Genomic DNA, 23,688 nt, shown 5'->3' on the forward strand with positions numbered 1-23,688 from the left:
GGGTGGGGCCGCTGGATTTGCCTAGAGAAAGGGGCAAGTCCAACCCAAAGGAAGGGTGCACTAGCGGAGGAATTCAGGACCGAGAGGGAGAGACATTAAGGGGCAGCTGGCCAGCGGTGCTGTTAGGTTCTAAGTGTTTCCATGAAACCGGCCTTGGATTGCCTGGTGCAAATCATAGGAAGTTTTTATTAGATTCTGTACAGAAGATAAATGCTCAGTTGTCAAAAAAACTACAAACGGATCCCTGGCTCTGGGCTGGGTGGTGGTATGAAGACAGAGCTCCCTCCACAGTGAACCCAGGGTCAAGCTGCTCATCAGGGCAGCAAACAGGCCTGGAGGCTAGACAACGTGAGAGAGGGAGCCCCAGGCTCCAGGGGCCTCCCTCCTCTTTAATAATTTTGTAAAAACCAGGACTGGAGGGACTTCAGGGGACCATGCCTCCCTGCAAGTATTGCCATTGGATATGAAATACACAGATTGGATATAAAAACCCAAGGTGACAAATCGGCCGGCGGGGGGCGGGGAACAGTGGCTATCTCTGCCCCCATGTCACACGTTGGTCCTTGAAGGCACAGCCGCGTTGGCGAGGCAGGCCTCCCACGGCTGAGGCTGGACTGGAGCCCCCTGCCTTACTCACCTGTGGCCAGCTCCTCCCCCCAAGTTACCCCACAGCCAGAGACTGAAGGGGCCTCTGAAGGTGAGACAGAGCTGCGTAGTCCCCCCTGTTCTCCCGGCTCCCAGAGGCCTCTCTGGAGCTGGGACCCTGTCTGGAGGGTGAGGAGACAGGCTTGGCCACCTGAGGGGCAGAAGCAGTGCTGCAATTCCAGGTTGCAGAGCAGGAGGGAAGAGGGGGTAGACCAGCTCCTTGAGGGCCCCGGAACCCCCTCCAGATCTTCACGTGCAGGGGCCACTGCATGGAGGCAGGGGATGGAAGGAGACAGCCTCTGTATTCACCCCGGCCCCTCCAGCTCGAAGTCCACAGCTGTTGCCGGGCTTCTCCTTAGCCTGAGTCTAGGGTCTTCCTCCATGCAAGACCCAGCAGGCCCTCCCCAGGGCCCATGGCCAAGCCCAGGCCTGCAAGAGGTCTGCCCAGCATGGAGAGCAAAGAAGACCCCTGCCCCAGGGTGGAGGAACTCTTACCACGGACCAGGCCTTGGACCCAGAAGCTGCGAGGCCTCTAAGCCAAGATCCCTTCCTGGCCAGACCTGCACGGGTTGGGGGTGGGCGCCAGGATAAGGAAGCCCGCTCCCCCTTTGCTTCAGTTTTCTCCACCACGTACCCACGACCTTCATGGTGGGAGTCACAGAGGTGGCTGACATGGTGTGCATAGGCAACGGAGGCACAGTGATGAGGGTGGGATGCTAACAGCGGCCAAGGTGGGTGTGGTGCCCATGGTGATGGTGCAGAAGTGTTGTGCTTTAGCTCGGCTGGGGAGAGTTCTCAAGGGGGCCAGGGGCACTAAGTGTGGGAGGCCTCAGGCTTGGGGGCCACGCCAGGCCCCTGTAAACTGGCCCCCACAAAGGACCCATGGAGGGTCCTCCACTACTCTTACTCTGTGTCCACTCGGTGGCGGCCGGGGCACACAGACCAGGAGACTTGTCCGCAGTCCTGAGCGTTAACATGGTCACCTGCTCATTACAGATGCGGAAACCAAGGCAGAACAAGTCAGCAGGGAGACCTGCTCAGAGAACTTGGCTTGGGCTCTGAAGACCCCTGTGCTTACAGACCCTCTGTATCCCACCCCCTGAGGTGTGACAATTACGGTGCAGAGTGGGAAGCCGGGTGCAGTCTGGTGGCTCCTGCAGGGCTGGGCTTTGTTCCGTCCGGCGGTCGCCCCGTCTCCGGGCTCCCCCCCACCCCACGTCCCCAGCCCAGCTGCCCCGTGCGGAGCCCGCCTTTTCCCAAGCCCCAGCCTCACTCTGCCCGGAGATGCCCTGCCCAGAGGCTGGTCCGCGCCCAGTGTGGTCGTCCAGGGCAGGCGTTGCCCCTCCAGGCAATGGCCGCTTCCGGGGCGGCAGACAGCCCGCCCCGTCAGGGCTAGTGCAAGCCCAGGCGCCGCCGGCGGTCTCAGCGTAGCCCGCCCCGAGCCTGGGCCGGGTTAGGATGGCATCTTTGGTGCTTTGGCCCCGTGGGTGGCCCGGGCCGCCTGGAGACTTGGGGAGGCGCCGGCGGGCCCTAAGACGCCGAACCCATCGAGTCCGAGTGCAGCGTGACGTAGCCCGACGACTCCGAGGGCGAGCTCAAGAAGCTGCTGGTGCTGCCGCCGCCGCCGCCGCCGCCGCCCGCCGCGCGCAGGCCCCCGGGTTCGCCCCACGACGCGCTCAGGCCGGTCCGCAGGGTCCTGGGACGCGCGTGTGCGGCCGGGCGCGGCCCGGGGCTCCGTTGCGCGCTGCCGCCGCCAGGAGGCGCCGCGTCCCCGCCGGGCTGGGCGCCGTCGCGGGGAAGGGCGCGGACGGGGAAGGGCCCCGGCGAGGCGGGCTGGCGGCGCAGGGCCTGCGGCTCCCGCTCGAAGGCGGTCAACGCGAAGGCGTCGGGCAGCAGCGAGGCCGAGGCGCTGCGGGCGCCGGGCCCGGCGCGGCGGCGCGGGCTGCCGGGGGGCGAGCCGGGGGCGAGGCGCGGGCCGTCGTCCAGGGCCGGGGGGCACAGCGACAACAGGCTCTCGGCCGAGCGTCGGCGGGGGCGGAAGGGGGGCGCGTCCTCCGCCAGCAGGCAGCCGCGGCGCCGGTCGGGCCCGCCGGGCAGCACCAGGGCGGCCAGGTCCTCGCCAGAGCCCCAGCGCGGTAGGAACGTGGGCAGCGGAACGGCGGCCCACACGTCCGCGTCGTCGTGGGAGAAGCGTCGCGTGGGCGGGACCTGTCAGGACCAAGGGGTTAACCCAGGCTGCCCTCCTGGAAAAGGGGGACCTAGCCTCCCCTCACCGAGCAGGGCCGCCTGAGGTCAGGGACCAGGCCTGGTCCAGGGCACCCTGGTTTGGAGCTGTGAGATCTGGGGCAAGAGACAATCTCTCCAAACCACAGTGTTGTCATCTGTAGCTTGGGTCAGTTGGGGAGAAGTCCACTTGAGTAGGGTGCTGAGCCCCAAGGAAACAGCAAGGGACCAAATGGACCATCCTCCTAGAGCACCAGGGAACTTGGGCACAGGGGCTGGGGTGCCCGCCATGGGTCCACCTGCACAGGCTCTGTGACCTGGGGCCAGCCCGTCTTGGGAGGATGAAAGCCAGCCCCAGGAGCCGTGGCAGGTGTGAGACGGGCTCAGAGCGGAAAGGCCGTGGAGAGGCCTATTTGCGCCCCCAGCGCTGGCTGCCCCTACCTGCAGGTACCGCATCTTGTCGTCCTGCAAGGGCCGCGGAGGGCAGAACTGGGGCAGGTCCCCCTCCAGGGCAGAGAGCTCATACGTGGCCGTCCTGTCCGGGGCCACAAAGTCACCCCCATAGCTGTAGTCCAGGGAGCGGTCCAACACTAGGTCTGGGGGGATGCCACCTTCCAGGCTGGTTTCTGCAGGGCGGGGCAGAAGCTTAGGGCCATGGAAACTTGGGGGCGTCCAGGAATGGGTCCCAGGGACCCCCAGAGACACACGCGGGGCTGGTGGGCTGGTTAACAGAAAAGGAGAAGGGCGGGGTCCTCTATTCAGATCCTGACTCTGCCACCTTTTAGTTGAGGGACTGGGGAAGTCACAGACCCTGAGCCAGTTTCCTCCTCTATGGGGGTGAGAACTAAATAGACACGAGGAGCTGACACTGCCTGGCAGGTGGCAAGGGCTCAGCCCAGGGTCACATTATTACTGCTGGCAGGGAGACAGCACCGGTCTACAGGAGCCCCGGGGCAGTTCGCCAGGACCCCAAGGTGGGAAGCTCCACGAAACCCACTCAGGCTGGAGTCCACAGCCACTCTGTTAACCAGAACATCTGAGTAACTGGAACCCTGGGGGCGGCCAAGCCATACAGGGGAACGCCCCGTGGGCCACCAGGCTTGGGTCCTTTAGGGGTTTAAGAACCTCTGGGGTAGAACAAGGGGGCTCTGACAGCTGTTATCCCGCGGACCCCCAGTGACCTCACCCAGGCGCCACTCTCCCTGGGGGGCATTCTCAGCCCATCCTCACCGTCATCCGAGTCCTCATCGTTGGCCATGAGGGCCACGCACTTCTCCCAGACAGCCTTGAGGTCAGCGCGGTAGCGGTCGCAGGCCCAGAGGAATAGGGGCAGCAGCAGGGCCTGGGTCACTGAGCACCACAGCACACACAGTGCCATCCAGGGCGCCGAGGCGTCAGCCCGCAGGCTGCTGAAGCTCACCACCTGTGGGCACAGGGCTGGGCCTGGCACCCGGCAGGACCCCCATCACCCAGCTTCCCTTCCCGGCCTCAGTGCTCCCACCTGTGGGGCAGGTCTGAGTGTCCACCTGCCGGAGGAGGTGGAGGGGGAGATGGAGGGGGAGGAGGAGGAGACGGACAAAGCTCTGGGCTCTTGGGCAGGAAAGAGACAGAGTGTGAGGGGAGAAGTCCCTGCCCACCGACAGCCGCTGGTGCCAAGATGAACAGTCACAGCCCCGTGTGTGCATAGCCCTTCACAGTGTACCGGGTAGCACTGGGCATGGCCTCCCTCATTTCACCCGTGACTGCCCAAGGAGGAGGAGGCGTGGATTACCATCCCCTTTTTCAGAGCCAGGTCTCAAGTCTCCCAGTTCAGGGACCTTTCTACCATCCCCGCTGCTCCACAGCTAGTGGCCTCCTTGGCCCTGCCCCTACTCTGAGGGTCTAGACCTCAGACCCCAGAGGTCTAGAATCAAAGCAGTTTCTGGGGGTCAGAGGATCCAACCAGGTGGCCTTTGGGTCACTGCCTAGGGACCCCTCATTCCTCTGCTCCCAGGAGAGTTCATGCCCCCACTGAGTGACATAACTATTCCTCTTTCAGAGCAGAAGTGGGCATGATGCAGACATCATGTTGGTTCTTCCATGCGAGCTGTGTGACCCTCAGAAAGATGCTAAACCTCTCTAGGGCTGTTTCCTCATCTGTGAAATGGGCCAAGAACACCCCACAGGGTAAGGTAAAGATTCCAGACACCGTACCATGCCTGCAGCATGGAGTGGGTTCCACAAACGGCCCTGAAGAGAAGCTGGGGGGCCCTTCCCCCACTGCCGTTCCCATCTGGCTCTTCAATTTCACACATGTGCCTTCCCTCTATCAGCAAAGGGACTGGGGACACCAGGCCCCACTGCACACAGGAGGACTCTACCTGGGGGGTACCTGGCCCACTGAGGGTGGGGCAGAAGGTCACCCCTGACTATGAGGCTGCCACACCACCTGTCACCTTCTGGAGCTTGTGTCCTGCAGTGAGTCCCTGCCCAGCTGCTAGGATGAAGCCTCTATCTGGTCCGTGCCCCTAGACCCTGCCCTGTCCAGCTCCGTAGCCTTCAGGGGCTGGGCTGGAGCCCTGTCAGTGGGAGGGCTTGTCTTGGAGTCCATTCTTGGGCTAGGCCTGGGGCACAGCCTCACAGACAGAACCCCAGGCAGCCTTGGTGGACCTTGGACCCTTGCTGGCAGGGTCTTCAGACCAGCCCTCACCTTGACCTTCCTCAGCTCCTGGGATCAAGTCCAACTCCCCAGCACACATTCAAGGCCTGCCCTGCCTCCCGATTCAGGATCAAAGCCAATTCTGCCACACCAAATCCCCCCTCTGTCCATCCTGGGACCTGGACCCACCAGGAAGCCTGTGGCATGTCACCCCACCTTCCATACCCTCTGCATCAAATGGCTCTCACTCAGGTCAGGAGAGGAAAGTCCCCTGCCATGTGACAAAAGACCCTGGTCTCTGCAGCCACCTGACATGGGTTCAGATCCCACCATGGATGCCCTGACTTTAGGCGGGTCGTTTGACCTCTCTGAGGTTCAGTTTCCACCTCTGTAAAATGGGGATGATGATGATGCCTCCTGAAAAGACCGGGCGTGAGGATTCAACCACCTCATGCCTGGAGCGCGCCCAGCCCCAGGGCTGCCCCAGAGCCCACGCCCCCCCGCCGGGCTCCTACCACCCGCCGGGCTCACCCACCAGCACAGGGAAGCCCATGAGGCAGTCGTATATGACGACGATGGTGGCCACCAGGCCGGTGATCTGCAGCGAGGTCCTGGCGGGCTCGGAGCCGTCGATGGAGGAGCGGCGCTTGCCCTGTGCGTCCTCCACCACGATGGTGGGCACGGTGAAGGCGTGGCGGTCAGCCCGGCGTCCCACCTGCACCGCCAGCGTCTGGAAGAGGGCGATGGCCGTGCAGACCACGCCCATGGCCACGCTGCCGCCCACCAGCAGCAGGAAGCAGACGCCGAAGCCCAGGCCAATCTCAGCCACGATGAAGTGGCAGCCGTGGGTGTAGAAGCGCTCGCTCGTGTCGTGCCAGCCGACGGCGGGCAGCGCCGACAGGATGAAGGACACCATCCAGATGCCCATGACCGTGTGCACCGCCTGCTTCTTGGCGTTGCTTAGCCTGGCATGGGGCGGGGGCAGGACAGAGGGACCTGGTGTCACTCACAGGGTCTCTCCGCAGGCCCCTGGGGACCGGCAGAGGGTCCTCAACTGCCCCAGCCCCGCAGTCGGCACATCGTCACATGTCCTTCTCACCGAGCCCCTCTGTACCGGACACTGTACACACCCACGTACACCTACACGCGCTCTCGCCCCTGCAACCCCAGCACAGCATGGGTGCGGCACACCGCACAGGGACCCTGTCCCCACACCGAGGGTACCTGTGCGCTCAGGCACCCACGTCCCCCTCTGCAAGGACACCAGATGTTCAGGTGCACACGGGCACACGCCCAGGAACTCACCGGTAGTTGACGGGCCAGCGGACCATCCACATGCGGTGGTAGGAGAGGGAGGTGACGGAGAAGCAGGTGGCCAGGGTGAGGGTGTAGAAGGTGGAGACGAAGACCTTGCAGAGGCCCTCGTTCCACTCGTAGTCGGGGCGCTGGCGCCGCAGCTGCACCACGGCGTAGGTGGCGATGGGCACGGCCACGTTGAGCATGTGGGTGGCCGCGAGCGTGCACAGCAGGAACTCCAGGGGCTTCCACTTCTTCTGCTTGGCCCCCACGCTGAGGATGCCCCACGCGTTGGCCAGCAGGGAGAGGCCTCCGCAGGCCAGCCAGCCCACCGCGCTGCCGGGCAGCCGCCGCTCATCACTCATGGTGCAGACGGGAGCTGGCCGGCGGCTGGGACATCCTCCTCAAGCCAGGCCTCGGCTCAGAGCAGCAGCCCTCACACGTGGCGGCCTGGGGACACCAGGGGCCGTGAGCATCTGCAGTGGGTTCGGGGGGAGCCAAAGAGCTCTCAGTGACTCTCCCTTGGGCTCCGGCAGTGAAGCTCTTGGGGCTCTTGGGAGTGGGAGAAAGAGGGGGTCCCCGCATGCCCCACTGCCTGTCTGGTCCTGGCTTGGGCGGGGCTGCTTCGCCCTCCTCCCCCCTCTATGGAGCCTCCTGGCTCCCAGGGGATGTATACAGGGGTGCTCAATAAGTGCACATCCCCTCACCTCCACCTACTCCTGGTCAAGGTGCGGCATCTAGGCTTCCTTCCAGGCCGCCTGCATCCTCAGGGAAGCCGCCAGGCCGGGCCCAGGTGGGCGCTGTGCCGCGTGTGTACCTGGTCCTGTCCCAGAACCAGCCCTCTCACCATCAAACTCCCCAAATCCTCACGCAGCCCACGCGAGGCTCCCCCAGTGCATGCTGGGGGCCCTCACTTCCATTGGTCCCACTTCCTTTGGCCAACGAGGACACGCCCGGAGGATGAGCCCCCCGAACGTCCCCTGTGAGGAAGGGATGCTCTGGGGACCACTCTCGTGCCCACCTTGGGAAAGGGCGGCCTGCTTTACCCAGGTCAGCCCCCAGCAGGCCTTCCATGGCCGTGCACACCTGGCAGGCCCTGGCACTACCCCGGGCTGGGGGGCACACTAAGCTCTAGCGCACTAGCCATGTGGCCCCAGCAAGGTCCCTGCACCCACGTCCTACTCTGAAACGGGGACGATGAGGCTTCCTCCAGGGGGAGGCTGGGGTGGACAGACGCCACATCTCTAACGCCCGGGGCAGGCCCGCTCTCACGCACGGTGGCTGCTCTGGATGCCGTGGGCAGCACGGGGCCGTAGCTGGTCCAGGGACCGGAACCTGCCCCCAAGGACAGCCTGTGGATAGGCAGGAACCAGGGACCTAGGACGCGGGGCAGGCCCCATCCTGCCAGTGGGCCAGGCGGTGAGTCCCCCTTCCCAGCTCGGCACGTCCCTGTGCGGAGCGCTGGCCGGTCCCTCTGATGCGAGGCCCCCCACAGCAGGCCCCTCTGGCCACAGCCTGGAGCAGGTGGCGTGGGGCACAAGTGCAGTGCTAAGTGCAGGTCTACTATGTACGCTGCCTACACTTGGGCCTTCTCACCCTCTAGCCTGTGTAATCTCATTGGCTGCAAATTTGTTGCCCCCAACACTTATGGGCACCACTGAACCAGACACAGCCACGTGATCCTTCAGGGACTGTTTCCAGCTTGGGGTGGACAGGCCATCGCAGGCCCCTGGCGCTCAGGACAGGGGAAGTGGCACCTCCCAGCCCGCTGCCAGGCTCGCCTGCTTGTCTTGTGCAGAGTGCGGCCTGAGCCCCATGGACACCGAAGGATCTGAGTCCTGATGGGTCTCATTCATCTCTGTGCCCCTGCAGTGGGCCTGCCCAGACCCCTGACCCAGAGGAGGAGTCTAATCTGGACCACACCAGTGCCCACTAAGGGCCTTTTAGTGGGGGTTGGGGGACTTCTGGGGCCAGGGAACTTCCTTCCCAAACATTAGGCTTCTGCTCGCAAAGCTGCCTCCCCTTCCCCACCCCAGACCCAGCGTGGGAGGTGAGGCGGCCCCACTGAACCCTCCCCCAGCCGTCCAGGTGTCCAGCGAGCCTCCCTGACTTCAGCATACAGAGGCCACCCGGTGTGGGGTGAAGAGCTGTTAGGCTCCAGCTTTAGCGCCCCAGCCAGTCATGTGCCTCTGCTGGGCCTCAGTTTTCTCATCTGTACGTAGACATGATAGTATCTACCTCGAGAAGTGCGTGGGTAGCCGGTAAGCTATGCCAGGGAAAGCGCTTAGACTGGAGCCAGGCACACAGTAAGTGCTCAATAAATGCTTGCCACATAGATGTCTGTACCAAAGACCTCCCTGCTCACTGAGCTATGCTGTCTCTTCAAGACACTGAGCTCAGAGGTCTGCATGAGCCTCAGACCTGCAGGCAGACGCACAGTCACCCCACCCAGAACCTGGGACAGCCCAGCTTGGAGGGTAATGAGGCCACAGGGCTACACACAGCCAGGTGGGGTGTCTGGCAGCCTACCAGGCGTCCAGAGCCGGCAGAGTCTGCATGCTGCTGTGGGCCAGAGGCTTACATTATCAAACAGAAAACCGGATTCGGCATGCACCTGGTGGCCTGCCATCTATTTCTACTTGCATCGCGCCACCTTGGCCGTCAGATTGGGAGGCCATCCCTCAGAAGCCCAAGCAGGCTGTCTGACTCCTGTGACCCTGCGCCCGGCCCAGCCCACCCTGCCCACCTGTTGATTGCTGGTGCAGAGTGGTAGGGAAGGTGCCACAGGCTGCCACTGGTACAACCCTTCCTGGTGCCGGTTCTTCCCTGAGTCTAGCCGAGCAATGTCTCACTGCAGGGAAAGGCCCTAGGTCTGTGGGCAGGAGAATGTGCCCTACAAGTAGAGGGAGGAGGCAATCCTCCTTCGGACAGGCACACTCCCCTCAGTTCGCACCCCCAGTGATCTTGTCTGAAGGACTGCCATCGTTCCCATTTTACAGATGGTTAAGGGGAGGTAACCAAGCTCTTAAGGTTCCCGAGCCAGGATCCAAACTCCACCCGCCTGACATCAAAATCCTGATGTCTGAAACATTAAAATGCTCGGAAACTTGGCATTTTTTTGTTCCTTGAGCTGAGGTTGTCTTTCTGGGCCTCCTGCCCCTGCAAGATGGGTCCTACTGTCCCCACAGTGCAGATGGGAACACTGAGGCTCAGAGCCCAGTGCAGCACAGGGAGGAAGTATGAAGGCTGGCTTTGTGGACTCCTGAGCGTGGTGGTCCTGCGATGGGGGAGGAGTGTCACTGGGGTGGGGTGGAGAGCAAGGTCTCCAAATGCAGAGTGAGAGGGGGCTGGCTCTGCGGAAACAAGGAGTCCCCCTTCCTCCAGGTTGGTGACACCTTCTGTTCATTCTCAATCACAGGGAGCAGGGGACACTAGGGTCCAGACCCCAACACTCCAAAGGTGTTGCCGCCCCCTATTGGGAAGTTTCTCCGGCAGCCCACTCAGGCTCCGCAGCATTTCAGGACTGGGCTTCCCCCTCCGCCTGCATCCCGGAGACGCTCCCTGCCCCCACTGCGGGCGGGGCTCCTGCCCCCACTCCCCCCAGGACACTGCAGGTGTAGCGGGCTTGGGACCCACCGTACTCTCTCCGCAGGGTCTGCGGGCGGGGCTCCGGCGTGACGTCGCGGCCCCGGGCCAATGAGGCCGCATGGCCCCCGGGCTCTATTGCGCAACACAGAGAACCCAGAACTTGAAAGGATTCCCGGGCTCAGGCTGCCGCCCCCAGGCTGCTCTCCGCCGGCGCTGCTACCCATCAGTCCCGCAGGGCCCCGCTCGGCCGCCGCCCAGGGCGGAGCTCTCGGCGAGTAGCCTCCACATCTCCGCCACGCCCGCCCCCCACCCCCGCGGTCCCCGCTCCTCTGTCCTCCGATCCCCCGCCCGGCCAGGCGCGCAGTCCCGCCCCAGCGGGGCCCCCAGCTCTGCCCAGCCCCGAGGGCGCGTCCGAGCGTCGGCCGCGAGCCGAATGCTGACGGGACTGCGGTCCCGGACGCCTCCCGACTTACGCTGGACAGCGGTGGGCCCGGGACCCCCAGACCGGCCATCCCCGCCCCCTGAAAGCAAGCCCCCCGGGGCGGCGCTGCCAGGCTCAGAAGAAGGGGCGGACCCCGGGGAAGTTACCCCGAAGGTCCCCAAGTTGGGGGGAGGGGTGCACAGCCTTAGCGGAGCCCTTGGCCATCGGACAGACCCCGTGACCGACCGACCATGGACAGCCCCTCCCCGCCCAAAGTCCTCCCGCCGGGGGTCCCCTGCCCGGCCGCCCCCGGGCCAGGGCGGAGGCGCTCACCCTGCATTCGGGCGCCCGGGGCTCCAGCTCGCTGCTCCCGCCTCCGGCTCCGGCTGCGGCTCCCGCGCCCCCGGGCCGAGCGCGGGCCGCCGGGGACCGCGTGGGTGGCCGGTGGCGGAGCGGCCAGCGGGCCGGGGCATCCTGGCGGCGGCCGCCCGTGGCCTGCGCGTTCCGCTCGTCTCGGTTCGGCCCCGCCGCCCCTCCCTCCCTCTTTTCCTCCCTTCCTCCCTCCCTCCCTCCCCTCGCGCCGCCGCCGCCGCCGCGCTCCGATCCCGCCGCTCGGCTGGCTGCGCCGGGGCGGCCGGGGGCGGGGGGCGGAGCAGGGCGCAGGCCTCCGCGGGCGTCTCCACGCCGCCCCTCGGACCGCCCATCCCCTCCCCTCGGAGGCGCGGCCCGCCGCGTGTGTGTGTCTGTCCGCGCGTTTGTCTTGTACCCGCGGGGGCGCGCCCTCCGCATCCGCGCCTCCCGGCCGAAGCCCCCTAGGGTGGGCGGCGCCTCCCGCGACGCCTGGATCACGCTTGGGCCTCTCGCTGCCGACTCGGGTCTGTCCGTACTCCCGGTCTGTCCATACTCCCGACGCCGGCTGCGAGCCTCCTGGGGAAGACGTAGGCCAAAGGGGCCTGGGGCAGGAATGGACAGTGGGAACCTAGGGCCGGCGGTGGGGGGCTCAGGGAGGCCTTCCTGAAGGAAGTCACATCTAAGGTGAACTATAGGGGCGGGGTGTAAGGAGGACTTGGGGGCCCTGAGGACTGGTGGCCTCTAGAAATTGGGGAGTCGTTCATGGGGGGGAGCCAGGGCAGGGAGAGGTGAGGTTGGGTCAGCTAAGGATTCAGACTTACCCTCGGGCCTTCGGGGGCGGGGATTCCACCGCGGGAATCAAGTGAATGGACCACTGGGCCGCCAGGTGGTTGTCCCTCCCCCCATGGGCTCAGAAGTGTTCTCTGTGAAGCTGAGACCACGACCACGCAGCTGGGAGAGGCCAGGACCTGCGACCTGGCACCCCTGGCCCTCTCTCTTCCCTCCCTCAGGAGCTTGCCCTCCACTTAGCACTCCTAGCGGGGCACAGGCTGTCACCTCTAGGCTAGGTGGGGAAACCCATTAGTCCCCTTGATGGGGGTCTCTGGAGACCCAAGTCACAAGAGAGAGTGGCCTCTGGCATCCTGGCCTCCCATCCAGTCAGAGGATCCTGCCTGCTTCTTCTAGAAAGCCAGTGACCACACACACCCTGGACGAAAGGCTTCCAGAGTCACTCTGGGCTGCCCCGCAGGGCACTGTCCTGCCCCACAACTGGGAGCGTCCACAAGTGCCCAGCCCTGTGTCCGGAGGAAGGCGGGCATCTGCTCAGGACTGGACTCAACCAAATGCAGCCAGTGCTGCCTGTACCACTCCATAGCCTGGCTTCTGTGCCCACCTACACCATCTCCTCCACACCCCAGAAACAGCTGGGGAGTTAGAAGCAGCTTTAGGGGGCCCAGAGTGAGTCTTGGGATCAGGTTTTTTTTTTTTTTTTTTGGCCGCGCTGCGCGGCACGTGGGATCTTCGTTCCCTGACCAGGGATCAAACCCGCGCCCACTGCATTGGAAGCGTGGAGTCTTAACCACTAGACCCACTAGACTGCCAGGGAAGTCCCCAGGATCAGTCTCATGAGACAAAAGTAAAAGTGTTTGTATAGCAAGATTCCGCAGTGAAGCAGAGCTGGTAAACGGTGTGTCCTGGGCCATGCACTCCCTGTGTGTGGCTTCTGGGTGGTCAGGGCCCCTGATGAGCTCTCCGTGGACAGGCCAGCTCCCTGCCCATGTGACCCTGGTTGTAAATAGGGCACCAGCAGTAGGAGGCTGACACAGGGTAGCTGGTAGTCAAGTGTGGCATTTCTAAGGCAAACAGGCAATCCAGCCATCCAGAGCATGGGCCAGGCCGCTGCCCAGCTGGCAGAAGGCAGCCTGCCCCACGCCTGTGGCCCCAAGTGCACCTCCACGAGCGAGCCCAGCTCACCACGGCCGCCTGTACTCGTGCCCCTGCCCCTGGCTTAGCTGGCTCTGGGGGCAGGTGGGAGATGAGCTTCTGATGGCCACCGTGGGGAAGCCCAGGGCCCAGGCACTTTGGGGCTGGCATGGCCGACTCTGGTTTCTCAGGCCAAGGCTTTGGCCGGCCTGGGCTGGCTCGCCTCTGCACCACTCCCTGCCCAGGGCACCGCCTATGGCCTTCAGGAAGTTGGCACAGGGTGTGGGTGGAGCTGGGGAGGCTGAGGCAGCCTCCAGGGGGCCGGGGGGCAGGGTGGGGCTGCCGTGGCCTGCTGTGGTCTGTTCCCGCCCCCTGCTCCCAGGCAGGAAATAACCCCGTCAGCCAGGACTGGGGCCCGAGACGGATTCCGAAGGTCCTGGCGGGCGTTTCTGCACATCTGGAGCCATGTTCTCTCTGTCGGGGGCCCGAGGGAGCCCTGCGTGAGGCCGTAGCTGTCGGTGGCCAGTCTCATCCCCAGGCTTCGGGGACCAGCCTGGGTCAGGAGCGTTCTCCCAGGCGATGGTGACCGGGAGTGCTTGGTGGAGGGGCCTTTCTCAGCTGGGGCTGGGGCTGGGGCTGGGGAGCTGGAGTGGCCTTGGCAGCGTATCTGCCCTGAGGCTGCTGGCCAGGTGCACACACACAGCCCCATACTTCACATGTGCACACACACGTGTGCAGAGACGGATGCTGACACACGTGCACACGCGCGCACACACACACACACACTGCCCCTCGGACCCCCACCCCATGAGCCTTCCCAATAACCCCCCTGCCCGAGTGGCTGGGGGTTCCCACGTCGGGCACAGGGGCCCTGGCATCAGCTGGGGAGGCTCCCTCCAGCAGGATCCCTGCCTCTTGCTCTGAGGTGTCTCAGCTGCCTCCAGGGAGCAGAGGCCAGGCCCAGGGCAGGGCTGCCCCATGCTGAGCTGTGGTCTGGTCTGGCTGAGCCCGGCTCTTTCTGCCCTGCTCCTTGCCTGCGTCCTCACAAAAGCACCCCAGCCCCCATCGACAGGAAGGCCAGTGGGACACCGGTGGGGCCTCAGAGCCAGGACACGGAACCAGGGCCCGGGAGGGGGTTGGAGGGTGGGAAGGGAGGAAGGGGTGCTCTCTCTCTGTCCAGCAAGCCGTCGGGCAAACACAAGTGGGTGCCGCTGTGCCCGAGGTTCTGGGGTACGTGCAGGTACAGGCACCCAGAGGCGGGGGCGGGAGGGTGGCCCTGAGGAAGGGGGGACCCATGGGAGCCCACAGCCCCCCACACCCCGGGGAGAGCAGCCGCGCAAGACAAGCGACCACCCAGACCAAGGTCCAGCCAAACAGCAGCTTTATTAATGATGCTGGACTCTTTCCATACCGTACAGCGTGCGCCCCAGTATTCCCCAGGGTTTCCAGGGAATGCCTTGGGGCATCGGGACAATACTGTGTAGCATTTACACTGGGATGATATAAATAAAGCTTTGGTGTATAGGTTTCCAGGAGAGGTTAACACAGGTTAACACTGCGAGACGAATACTTCACACACCACCAGCTGTCAACGTGAACTGGGTTTTTGGCCAAGGGGTAACTTCTAAATGATGAGACGCTGGGGGCTGCTCCAGGCCCCAGCGGCAGGAGGGGGCGTCTAGGGCTGAGGCTCCGCTTGACCCTGTCGTTTTGCCTTCATTTGCAGGTACCGCCCTTTGCCTTCCTCAAAGCGCTTCTTCTCGTCCTCAGTCTCGGGCTGCGGACCACACACAGAGAAGCAGGCAGGTTAGAGAACCTGTGACTGCAGGCTAGCCTGGGCCCTGCCCCACCCCGCCCCTGCCCGAGGGCACAGAGAACCCGGCCCAGGCCCCACCTTCCTGACAGCCCACAGCGAGCATCCCTCCCCGTGTCACCTTCCACAGCAGGCCGAATCCTGAGCCCAGCGCCATTTTGGTAATGAACTTCAGCTGAAAATGCAGTTGATGAAACGTGGGAGGGGAGGCCTAAAGCAGAGCCAAGCCAGAGCAAGGAAAAGGGGGACCCGCACGTTTGCGCCATTCCCAGGGAATGCCAGCTGCTCTCCGTCTCTGCCCCGAAGGGAAGTGGGAACAAACGCGGTGCGGGCTGGGTGACCTTGAGAAGGCCACTTTACTGTACCAAGAGTGAGCGACCACATTGTGGGCAGCGAGCCCTGGCCTGCACAGACGCCTAGGAAGTGGCACCTGGTGTCCTCCTCACCTCTCCTCTGCTGCTTCCTTCCTCTGAGCAACCTAAGAAGCCAGGTCCCCGAGTGACCAGCGGGACTTGGCCAAGGGCTGGGTTTTGCCCAGGACAGTCCTGGCTTGTGCCTGCCAACCCAGCAGGATGGCGAACGGTGCCCCCTCTCACTCTTGAGAGTGGCCTGGCCTGGCCGCTAAGTGGTGTGGCCCTGGCCAGAGAGGTCCACTGCGGCAGCATCAGGGGGTCACTTCCCAAGGCCCCATCTGTCCCACCGCAAAGTTCTCTCTTGCCGCCCGGGGCCAGGGATTCGGGCTTAAAGAGCTGTGCGAATTCCTTTGGGATGACAGTGCCTTGCGACACTTTGAGGGTGTCTGAAAGCCAAAGAAATGGGGCAGTTGCCCTTCATCCACAATGACACCAAGCCCTAGCAGCTATTTTTGGCCCAAGGGTTTTACAGACAAATGGTATATTGGCAGAAGAGAGAACGATCAGCCAGAGGATGGAATGTCAGGTCATACCAAATACTTCCTCCCCCTCAGCCTTCTCAGAAATTGTTCTCTAAATGTCACCAGGTGTAAAGCGTCAAACCTTGCGGCTCGGAGCCAGGAGAACATTCGGGTTTCTGAAGCACTGCGACTGTGCTTCTTATAGTGGTTCTGGTTCCTGTCTGAAGAGTCTCGGGGCAGACATGGAAAATGGTGGCTTTTCCAAGACACTTTATTGAAGGCCTGCTCTGGTTTCACCTCTGGCTGACTTTTTAAAAATAAAATTTGAGGCTACTCAATTTGACTTGAAACAGCACAGGGAGATGAACTGTTCTGTTTCAGCAGTCAGTTCTAAACGGGCAAGACCCCCCAGTCCTCCAGCCCCTGCTGCCCAAGGCACCCCACGAACACAAGTCCACATCCTGCTGGGCCCAGCCCAAGGTTTCTGCACACATCCAGGCAGAATGTGCTAGATCGGGGCCTCTCAAATGTTCACGTATGCACGAATCACTTGAGGATCTTGTAAATGTGGATTCTGACCCGGTGGGTCTGGGGGTTAGAGGCTGAGACCCGTTTCTTTCTTTTTTTCTTTTTCATAAATTTATTTACTTATTTTTGGCTGCATTGGGTCTTCGTTGCTGCGCACGGGCTTTCTCTTAGTTGTGGCGAGCAGGGTCTACTCTTCCTTGTGGTGCACGTGCTTCTCATTGTGGTGGCTTCTCTTGTTGTGGAGCATGGGCTCTAGGCACGCAGGCTTCAGTGGTTGTGGCACACGGGCTCAGTAGTTGTGGCTCGCGGACTCTAGAGCGCAGGCTCCGTAGTTGTGGCGCACGGGCTTAGTTGTTCTGCGGCATGTGGGATCTTCCGGGACCAGGGCTCGAACCTGTGTCCCCTGCCCTGGCAGGTGGATTCTTAACCACTGCGCCGCCAGGGAAGTCCTGAGACCCGTTTCTAACACGGGTCCAGGTGATGCGATGCTGCTGCCCGCAGAGCACTTTGGGTAGCAGGACCCTGGCCCCTCCCCATCTCCATCCCTGTTCCAAATGGGGGACAGCCAAAGCGGCCAAGAATGCAAGGTCAAGGCCACCAGGCTAGAACAGTGGGGGCTTTTTCCTCCCCCTCCCCTATATGGAACTTGCTTGGCATGGCTGAGGAGACCTGTGGCTCCCATCCACCTGCAGCCCGAAGGCACAGCCCTTCCTTAGTGGGAGGAGGGGTGTAGCCGGCTTTCCTGCCTGCCTTGCAGACGACCCCATCAGTGCCTATGGGGTCCCAGAGCTGGGAACCGGGGAGTCGGGGCCTGGTGGGGCTGGCTGAGAGGAGAGCTGGAGGAGGGCAGTGCAGGGTCTGGACCACGTTCCAAGGCTCCTGCCAGCTCTAAAAACCCGCCCCTCTCCGCTGGGGTTCTGGAGCAGGCCCTCCTTCTAGCTGGTGGAGTTGCCATCTCGGGGGCAGGGGAAAGAAGGCAAGGGCTTATTAGAAAGAAAAAGATTTCTCAGAAGCAAGAGAGTGTGAGCTTGGCCTGGGTAAGGCAGCAGGACCAAGAGGGGGCGGCTACCAGGCCCTCTGCAGAGCCCCCCGGAGCCAGGACCTGCCTCGCGAGAGGGGCTTCCTGTTTCTCCAGCCCATCAGTGGTCTTGGAAACCAGCAGATGTGGGATTCGGGTGAGAACTGGGTCCCTAAGTGCCAGGGTCATCAGCCAAGTGCCCTTGGGGCTCCAGGGAGCAGGGAGGGGACCCAGGGAGGGTGGCAAACGGCCCCGTGGAGGTGCTGGCGTGAGCTCAGGAGCTGGCGTCCTGTCTGTCAGGCAAGGATGGCCCACGTGAGGCCAGGGCCTGGGGGGGGGGGCTGGCACTGGGACTGAGGAAGGGCTGCTGGGCCCGGGAGACGCCCGGGGAGCAGCCCACCCTCTGCGGCCACCTAGCCATTGACCCCTCGGGGCCGCCCACACTGCGCACTTGGGTTCTTTCCCTCGAGGACGCACACCACCGTTCCGTTTGCGTTGACACCACTGCCCGCAAGCTTGTGGCAGGAGTGCGGGCTCTGTGGCCTCCTGCATCCCGGGTCTCTGTCTCCCAGCTCCAAAAGGGAGATGAAGACTTCTTGATGATCTGTGGCCAAATGGGTCTGGAAACCTGAATGCTAATTAGCCTCTCCCAGCTAATGATGCACACAGGTCAAAATCTTGAAGTCAAATAAACCTGTTTAACGGTGTTTAATCAGGGCTGTCCCACAGTGATTTAGCCGGGGACCCCTTTTCCTAAGGAACCTCACTCCCATCTTGGGGGTGGCTGAATGGGAAGCGCTGCCCACCCTCTCCTGAGGTCAGCTTGTGGCACGCCCTCAGAGCTGGCCGACAGCCCCGGGAGAAAGAAGCCGGGCACAAAGGCCCACCTCACGTGTGAGCCCAGTTACACAAACGTCCAGAACAGGCAACTCGACAGAGAACACAGATTAGTGGTGGCCAGGGGTTGGGGGAGGGATGAAGATTGGCGGTGCACTGTGTCTTTCGGGTTTTTTTTTTTAAAGAAATGCAAGCATTTCTTTCCGTCTTCTTTTTTTTTTTTTTTTTTTTTATAAATTTATTTATTTATTTATTTATTTTTTGGCTGCTTTGGGTCTTTGTTGCTGTGCGTGGGCTTTCTCTAGTTGCAAGCGCGCAGGCTTCTCATTGTGGTGGCTTCTCTTGTTGCAGAGCACGGGCTCTAGGCACGCGGGCTTCAGTAGTTGTGGCACATGGGCCCAGTAGTTGTGGCTCGTGGGCTCTAGAGCGCAGGCTCAGTAGTTGTGGCGCACGGGCTTAGTTGCTCCGTGGCATGTGGGATCTTCCCGGACCAGGGATCGAACCCGTGTCCCCTGCATTGGCAGGCGGTTTCTTAACCACTGCACCACCAGGGAAGTCCCCGTCTTCTTTTTTTTTTTTTTTTTTTTCCGTCTTCTTTTTAAATAATTTATTTGTGTATTTATTTTTGGCCGCGTTGGGTCTTCGTTGCTGCGTGCGGGCTTTCTCTAGTTGTGGCGAGCGGGGGCCACTCCTTGTTGCGGTGCGCGGGCTTCTCATTGCAGCAGCTTCTCTTGTTGTGGAGCACGGGCTCTAGGCGTGTGGGCTTCAGTAGTTGTGGCTCGCGGGCTCAGTAGTTGTGGCGCACGGGCTTAGTTGCTCCACGACATGTGGGATCTTCCCGGACCAGGGCTCGAACCCGTGTCCCCAGCACTGGCAGGCGGATTCTTAACCACTGCGCCACCAGGGAAGTCCCTCCTTTTTAAAAATAATTAATTAATTAATTAATGGCTGCATTGGGTCTTGCTGCCGTGCGCAGGCTCTCTCTAGCTGTGGCGAGCGGGGTCTACTCTTTGTCGCGGTGCGCGGACTTCACATTGCGGTGGCTTCTCTTGTTGTGGAGCACGGGCTCTAGGCATGTGGGCTTCAGTAGTTGCGGCTCACGGGGCTTAGTTGCTCCGTGGCATGTGGGATCTTCCCGGACCAGGGCTCGAACCCGTGTCCCCTGCATTGGCAGGCGGATTCTTAACCACTGCGCCACCAGGGAAGCGCAGATTGTACGTTTTAAGCAGGGGAACTGTACGGTGTGTAATTATATCTCAAAAGCACCCCAGAGGCACAAGTGCCATCCTAGTTTACAGAACGTCAAAGGGAAGGTTCAGCAGGGCGGTGCCCCCACCCAAGTCCGGGCACATGAGGGAGGGGCACCAGGGCGGGGGTGATGCTCACTGATTTAAACCAGGCACTTTGCCCGCCACGGCGCCCGGGCCTGGACGCGTGCACTCCCCACAAGCACACAGACCACCCCCTGCGGGACCCTGCCCTGGGGAGCTGACCCGCTAGCTGACAACACACGGGAAGAGAGGTAGCCGACGCAGCACTAGGAACGTGACGATGGCAGGGACCAAAGACAGAGGAGAGCAGGGCAAGGTGGTCTCGAGGGCCAGGTCCTGGGGAGGGTTCCTGGGAAGGCGTGCGGGCACCACCCAGCCCATGAGAGTCTGTGTAACAACCCAGGAGGGGTCCAGAGCTGTCACGCTCCCCTCCCACCAATGAGGACGCGGGGCAGAGGCTGAGCGAGCGGCCCAAGCGACAGCTGCTAAGTGGCAGAGCCTCGGTTTGAGCTGCTGCCGCCCTCCAGACCAGCCTCTGCTGACGGGCTCTCGGGGCGGGCCTGTCGGTGGGCAGCAGGGCACGCAGTGGCCCTCCTGTGTCACCCTGGGGACCCTCCAGAATGAGCCAGAGCCCCCTGGGCCTGCAGCGGCCCAGCGCCCGTGGCTCTTCTCCATCCGGGAGGGGACAGGCCGGGGCAGGGGTGCGTTCCTGTCCCAGCCTCGGAGCCAGGCGCCTCCCCGAGGAGCTGCCTGGGCACTAGAGGCGAAGAGCAGACGGGCGCTGCGCCCTCCCTTTCTGCCAGGTCCTGTGAGTGCCAGTGGGCCACATGCGGCTGCCCGAGCGTCCTCCGGATCTCCACACACGCGAACAAGAGTGCCGGCCCTTCCATCACATTTGGGGCCACGACCCCCATGCTCCCCCCACACTCACGAGGAATGCCCTCTCTAGGTCATAAGCTCTGGGAGTGAGGGGTGAATGTCTGGGGGGAGCACAGCATCTAGAAGCCAGGGGAGGACCATATTGGGTCCTCATCAGGGCCGGTTCTGGGGCAGTGGGCAGGGTGTCCACTTCCGGGTCGTGCCACACAGGGTGGGCACCTCATCTGCCTCCCCTTGTCCCACCAGGCCCTGATGTGCAGCTGTGACGAGCCCAGCCCTCTACCGGGTCACTCCAGACGACTGCAGCTACTCACCCCCTCGGCAGCCAATGGGCCACCACGTGTCCAGAACGGGTGCACCAAAGGCTCTGGATTCTCCTCTCAAAGCATGACCTGAGGAGGGGCCTAGGCCAAGGTGCAGGTACAAGACAGGGTACATTCTAGTCTCTGCTCAGTGGAGGGAGGGGCCCGCGCCCAGCACTGGGCTCGGAGCTGCGGCCCTGAGTCTCTGACGCTCGGTATCCTGCAGCTAACTCATCAGCCAGGAGCTGCCCTCGGACAGACCCCACGCCGCCTGATGATGGGTGCACAGGCAGCTGGCCAGCTGGAGAGCGTGGCCGAGCCACTTGCAAGGCCCGGGAGGAAGGAGCCAGACAAGGGCTCATCCCTCTTCTCGCCTCTGGGGACGGCGGCCTGTGCTGCACCTTCCAGGCTCTGAGGATTCGGTGCTGCCACCCCAAATGCTGACGGCCCTCCTCACCGGCCTGCCCTGGAAGGTGCCCAGCGAGGGCACACGTTTATGAAGACAGGCCCTGGCCGCCACCCCAGGGGGAAACAGAGCCAGAGGTGAGCAGAGCAGCCTCTCTGCTCTCTGGGGAGGTGGGCGCCCTGCCCTGCTGGCTGGTGGACACTCAGTCTCCCCAGGGCCACGAGCTCTGATAAACAGCTCTCCTGGCCAAGTGACTAAGCGGGGCCACCACTTCCCTGCTGGGCACGGAGCGGACAGAACGAGACAGATGGCTCCCTGCACGCGGCCCCGCCCACGGCCCAGCTGCCGCCTCCTCGCCTCCTCGCAGCCCGTCTCCCTCCATCCGGCAAAGTAAATAAATACATAAGTTGTTGGCTGTTGCTGTTTTTAATGGGGGTTGGAGGTGATGGGGAGAAGGACAAAGCTCCTCCGTGGGAAATCACATTTTCCCTCAAGTGCCTGAAGCTGTTGGCAGGGAGGAGGGCTCACGACCCCCGCCCACCGCAAGTGGCTCTCGGCAGCCCTTCCCCCAGCCTTGGGGGGCCCCCTGTGGGTATGAAAAAGGAGAGGTGACAGCAAAGGGGCCCACAGGCCGCTCAAGGCGTGGTGACCCCTGTTTACCTGCCTGGTGGAAGGGACAGTGGAGGGGTGGTGAAGACCACAGGGTCACAGGGACCTGCTGTGTGGCCTCAAGAGACGCTGCCCACCTCCCCAGGGCCAGGTCCTCCCACCTGTAAAATGGGGTTCTCAAGGAGGTGACGTGGCAAAGGGTTTCCTGCACTGCCAGTGCGGGCCGCTCTCTGCGCACGGCAGTCACACCGCAGGTGTGTGCGTGCGCACGTGCACGCTCGTGAACTACTGTCATCACAAATGGCCTTAGAGGCCAAGTGCGCTCCTGTCTGCCGACCCATAGCCACTGCCCTGGGAGGAGGGCGAATGGCCCTGGGGGTCACCTTAAGGCAGCTGGGCCTTTGGAACGTCACACAGCCCCAGGGACGTGGGGGTGAGGGGAGGGTCCCAGGGCCGGCCCCTCTGTGCTCTGGGCGCCCCGCTGGCTCCCGCCCGCCCGCTGGCTCCGGGCCTCCGATGTGCATCTTCTCCCCCTCTCTCCCCCACCCCCCGTGCTTCCTGCCAACGCTGTCTTCCGGGCTCCTGTCAGTGCAAACCAAATGTTTTCCATTTTGCATTTTCTGTGCTTCCAGAACACACATTTGGAACTTGGCAGGGAGGATGAGTGACTAAGTTCCACCCTCAGTAAAATCAAGAGCTTGTCCTTTTTGTAATTAACGAACGTCTGGTGCGAAGCGGGTTCCCAGTGGTGATATAACAACTTCCTGTGAGCCTGAGGGACACAGACCTTCTTAATTAGGAAGCCATGCAGCACAGCCTCTCCGGTCTTCATAACAGGAGACAAGAGGGATCTTGGGACAATCATGAAGGCAATTAAGACGTCCTCCAACTACTGGGGCCCTTCGGCGTGGCGTGGCATGGCGAGGGGCTCTGTGCATGGGGGTGTCCAGGAGCCCCCAGCCCCGCAGGCAGCTGTGTCCCCCAAGTGCAGCTCCACCTGCAGACCCCGACCCCAGGGGTGCTGGGCTGGGCACCCGGGAAGCCGCTGTCCGGGGGCCCAGCTCCCAGCGGCCGCAGGCTGGGTCTCACCACCACCACCACCAGCACACGCAGCCCCAAGCCTCTAATGATGGGACCGCCATGGGGAGTTGTAGACACCCTCGCCAGGGGCTCCCCTCACGCCATAGCACCAGCTCAGCCCCTGAAATCACTGCCCTTGTGTGCGGTCATGAAATTCCCCTGCGGAAGGGCCAAGAGGAGGCTACGGAAGAGGCAGGGAGCTCCGGCGCTGCCTGGGAAAGGGCAGCGACGGGTACCAGTCTCCGCTGGGAGAGGGGACACAGGCCCTGCTCACAGCACTGGCCCCTGTACCAGCTGTGTGGACACGGCTGTCCCCACCAGACGACAGCTATAAGGTCCTCGCCGCCTTTTTCTGAGCCCTTCCCACGGGCTGGGCCCCGGCCAGGGGCGGCGTCCTCACTGCAAGCCTCTGGCCCTGCGTGTGCCCACTCGTGTCGGCGTCTTCCCTGCTGTCTGTCTGAGGCCAGCACGGGGCCTGGGACACGGCAGGGCCCGGAAAGCATTTGCTGAGTGAACGAGCAAACCAACAAAGACTGCAGCAAGAAGGCCTTAATTCCAAATCAGTGTGACTGTGTGTTAAAGAGTCTGCTCAATGGACACATTCAGGCAACCTCTGTCCCCAAGCAACTCCAGAAGGCTCAGACCACCCAGGGGCTCGGCAGGGGCCTGCGCTGGTGACAGAGGCACAAGGTGGGGCGTCCGGCACACTTAGGCGGGGACAACCCCCTCCCGCCCCCGAGGAAGCATCTCCTCTCCTGCTGGCAGGGCCGGCATGCTGTTCTCTGATTCTGTGTGTGCACATGAGCGGGGAGATCCTTCTGCGTTCTTCCTCCCACTGCGGGGTTCCGGGGTCTGTTTCTTCCTTGCATCTTTGAGCACAGGGTTCAGAAGTATCCCTGTCCCTGGCAGGCCTTTGCCAGGGGACTCCACGCCACCTCACAGAGAAAGCACAAGGCTGACAAGAAGCCACGGTTCTCACATGGGGG

The 23,688-nt window shown here is 62.8% G+C and overlaps 2 protein-coding genes across 7 annotated transcripts in view; both read right to left on the minus strand.

Moving 5' to 3' along the window:
* Positions 1 to 166: 166 nt before the first annotated feature.
* Positions 167 to 11,336, minus strand: GPR153 (G protein-coupled receptor 153). 5 transcript variants are annotated; one of them, XM_057529826.1, is made up of 6 exons: positions 11,145 to 11,336; positions 6,812 to 7,278; positions 6,042 to 6,471; positions 4,099 to 4,291; positions 3,310 to 3,494; positions 167 to 2,853 (listed from the first exon to the last, which is right to left on the minus strand). In XM_057529826.1, exons 2-6 carry the CDS (start codon positions 7,165 to 7,167, stop codon positions 2,176 to 2,178), a joined length of 1,842 nt encoding a protein of 613 aa, XP_057385809.1. In that variant the 5' UTR covers positions 7,168 to 7,278; positions 11,145 to 11,336; the 3' UTR covers positions 167 to 2,175. The 5 variants fall into 5 exon arrangements, with proteins under 5 accessions (XP_057385809.1, XP_057385824.1, XP_007166355.2 ...); XM_057529841.1 differs by having other exon boundaries at positions 6,812 to 7,625; XM_007166293.2 differs by lacking the exon at positions 11,145 to 11,336 and adding an exon at positions 7,510 to 10,689.
* Positions 11,337 to 14,449: 3,113 nt separating this feature from the next.
* The window catches only part of ACOT7 (acyl-CoA thioesterase 7), a 92,939-nt gene continuing 83,700 nt past the window's right edge, over positions 14,450 to 23,688 (minus strand). For both annotated transcript variants that reach the window (XM_057533255.1, XM_057533256.1), the window contains one exon: positions 14,450 to 14,862. In XM_057533255.1, coding sequence (XP_057389238.1) covers positions 14,764 to 14,862 — 99 coding nt within the window. In that variant the 3' untranslated portion in view covers positions 14,450 to 14,763. The remainder of the gene's footprint in view (positions 14,863 to 23,688) is intronic.

Source organism: Balaenoptera acutorostrata, chromosome 1, assembly GCF_949987535.1.
Source record: "Balaenoptera acutorostrata chromosome 1, mBalAcu1.1, whole genome shotgun sequence".
In the NCBI taxonomy this organism is placed as follows: Eukaryota; Metazoa; Chordata; class Mammalia; order Artiodactyla; family Balaenopteridae; genus Balaenoptera; species Balaenoptera acutorostrata.

What these genes read in the sequence shown, in the direction of transcription:
- GPR153 (XM_057529826.1), bottom strand. Translation starts at nt 7,167, where the DNA reads ATGAGTGATGAGCGGCGGCTGCCCGGCAGCGCGGTGGGCTGGCTGGCC. An exon ending in CGATGAGGACTCGGATGACG is followed by an intron (nt 3,495 to 4,098) that starts GTGAGGATGGGC and finishes CCCGCCCTGCAG; the next exon opens with AAACCAGCCTGGAAGGTGGC. An exon ending in ACAAGATGCGGTACCTGCAG is followed by an intron (nt 2,854 to 3,309) that starts GTAGGGGCAGCC and finishes TGGTCCTGACAG; the next exon opens with GTCCCGCCCACGCGACGCTT.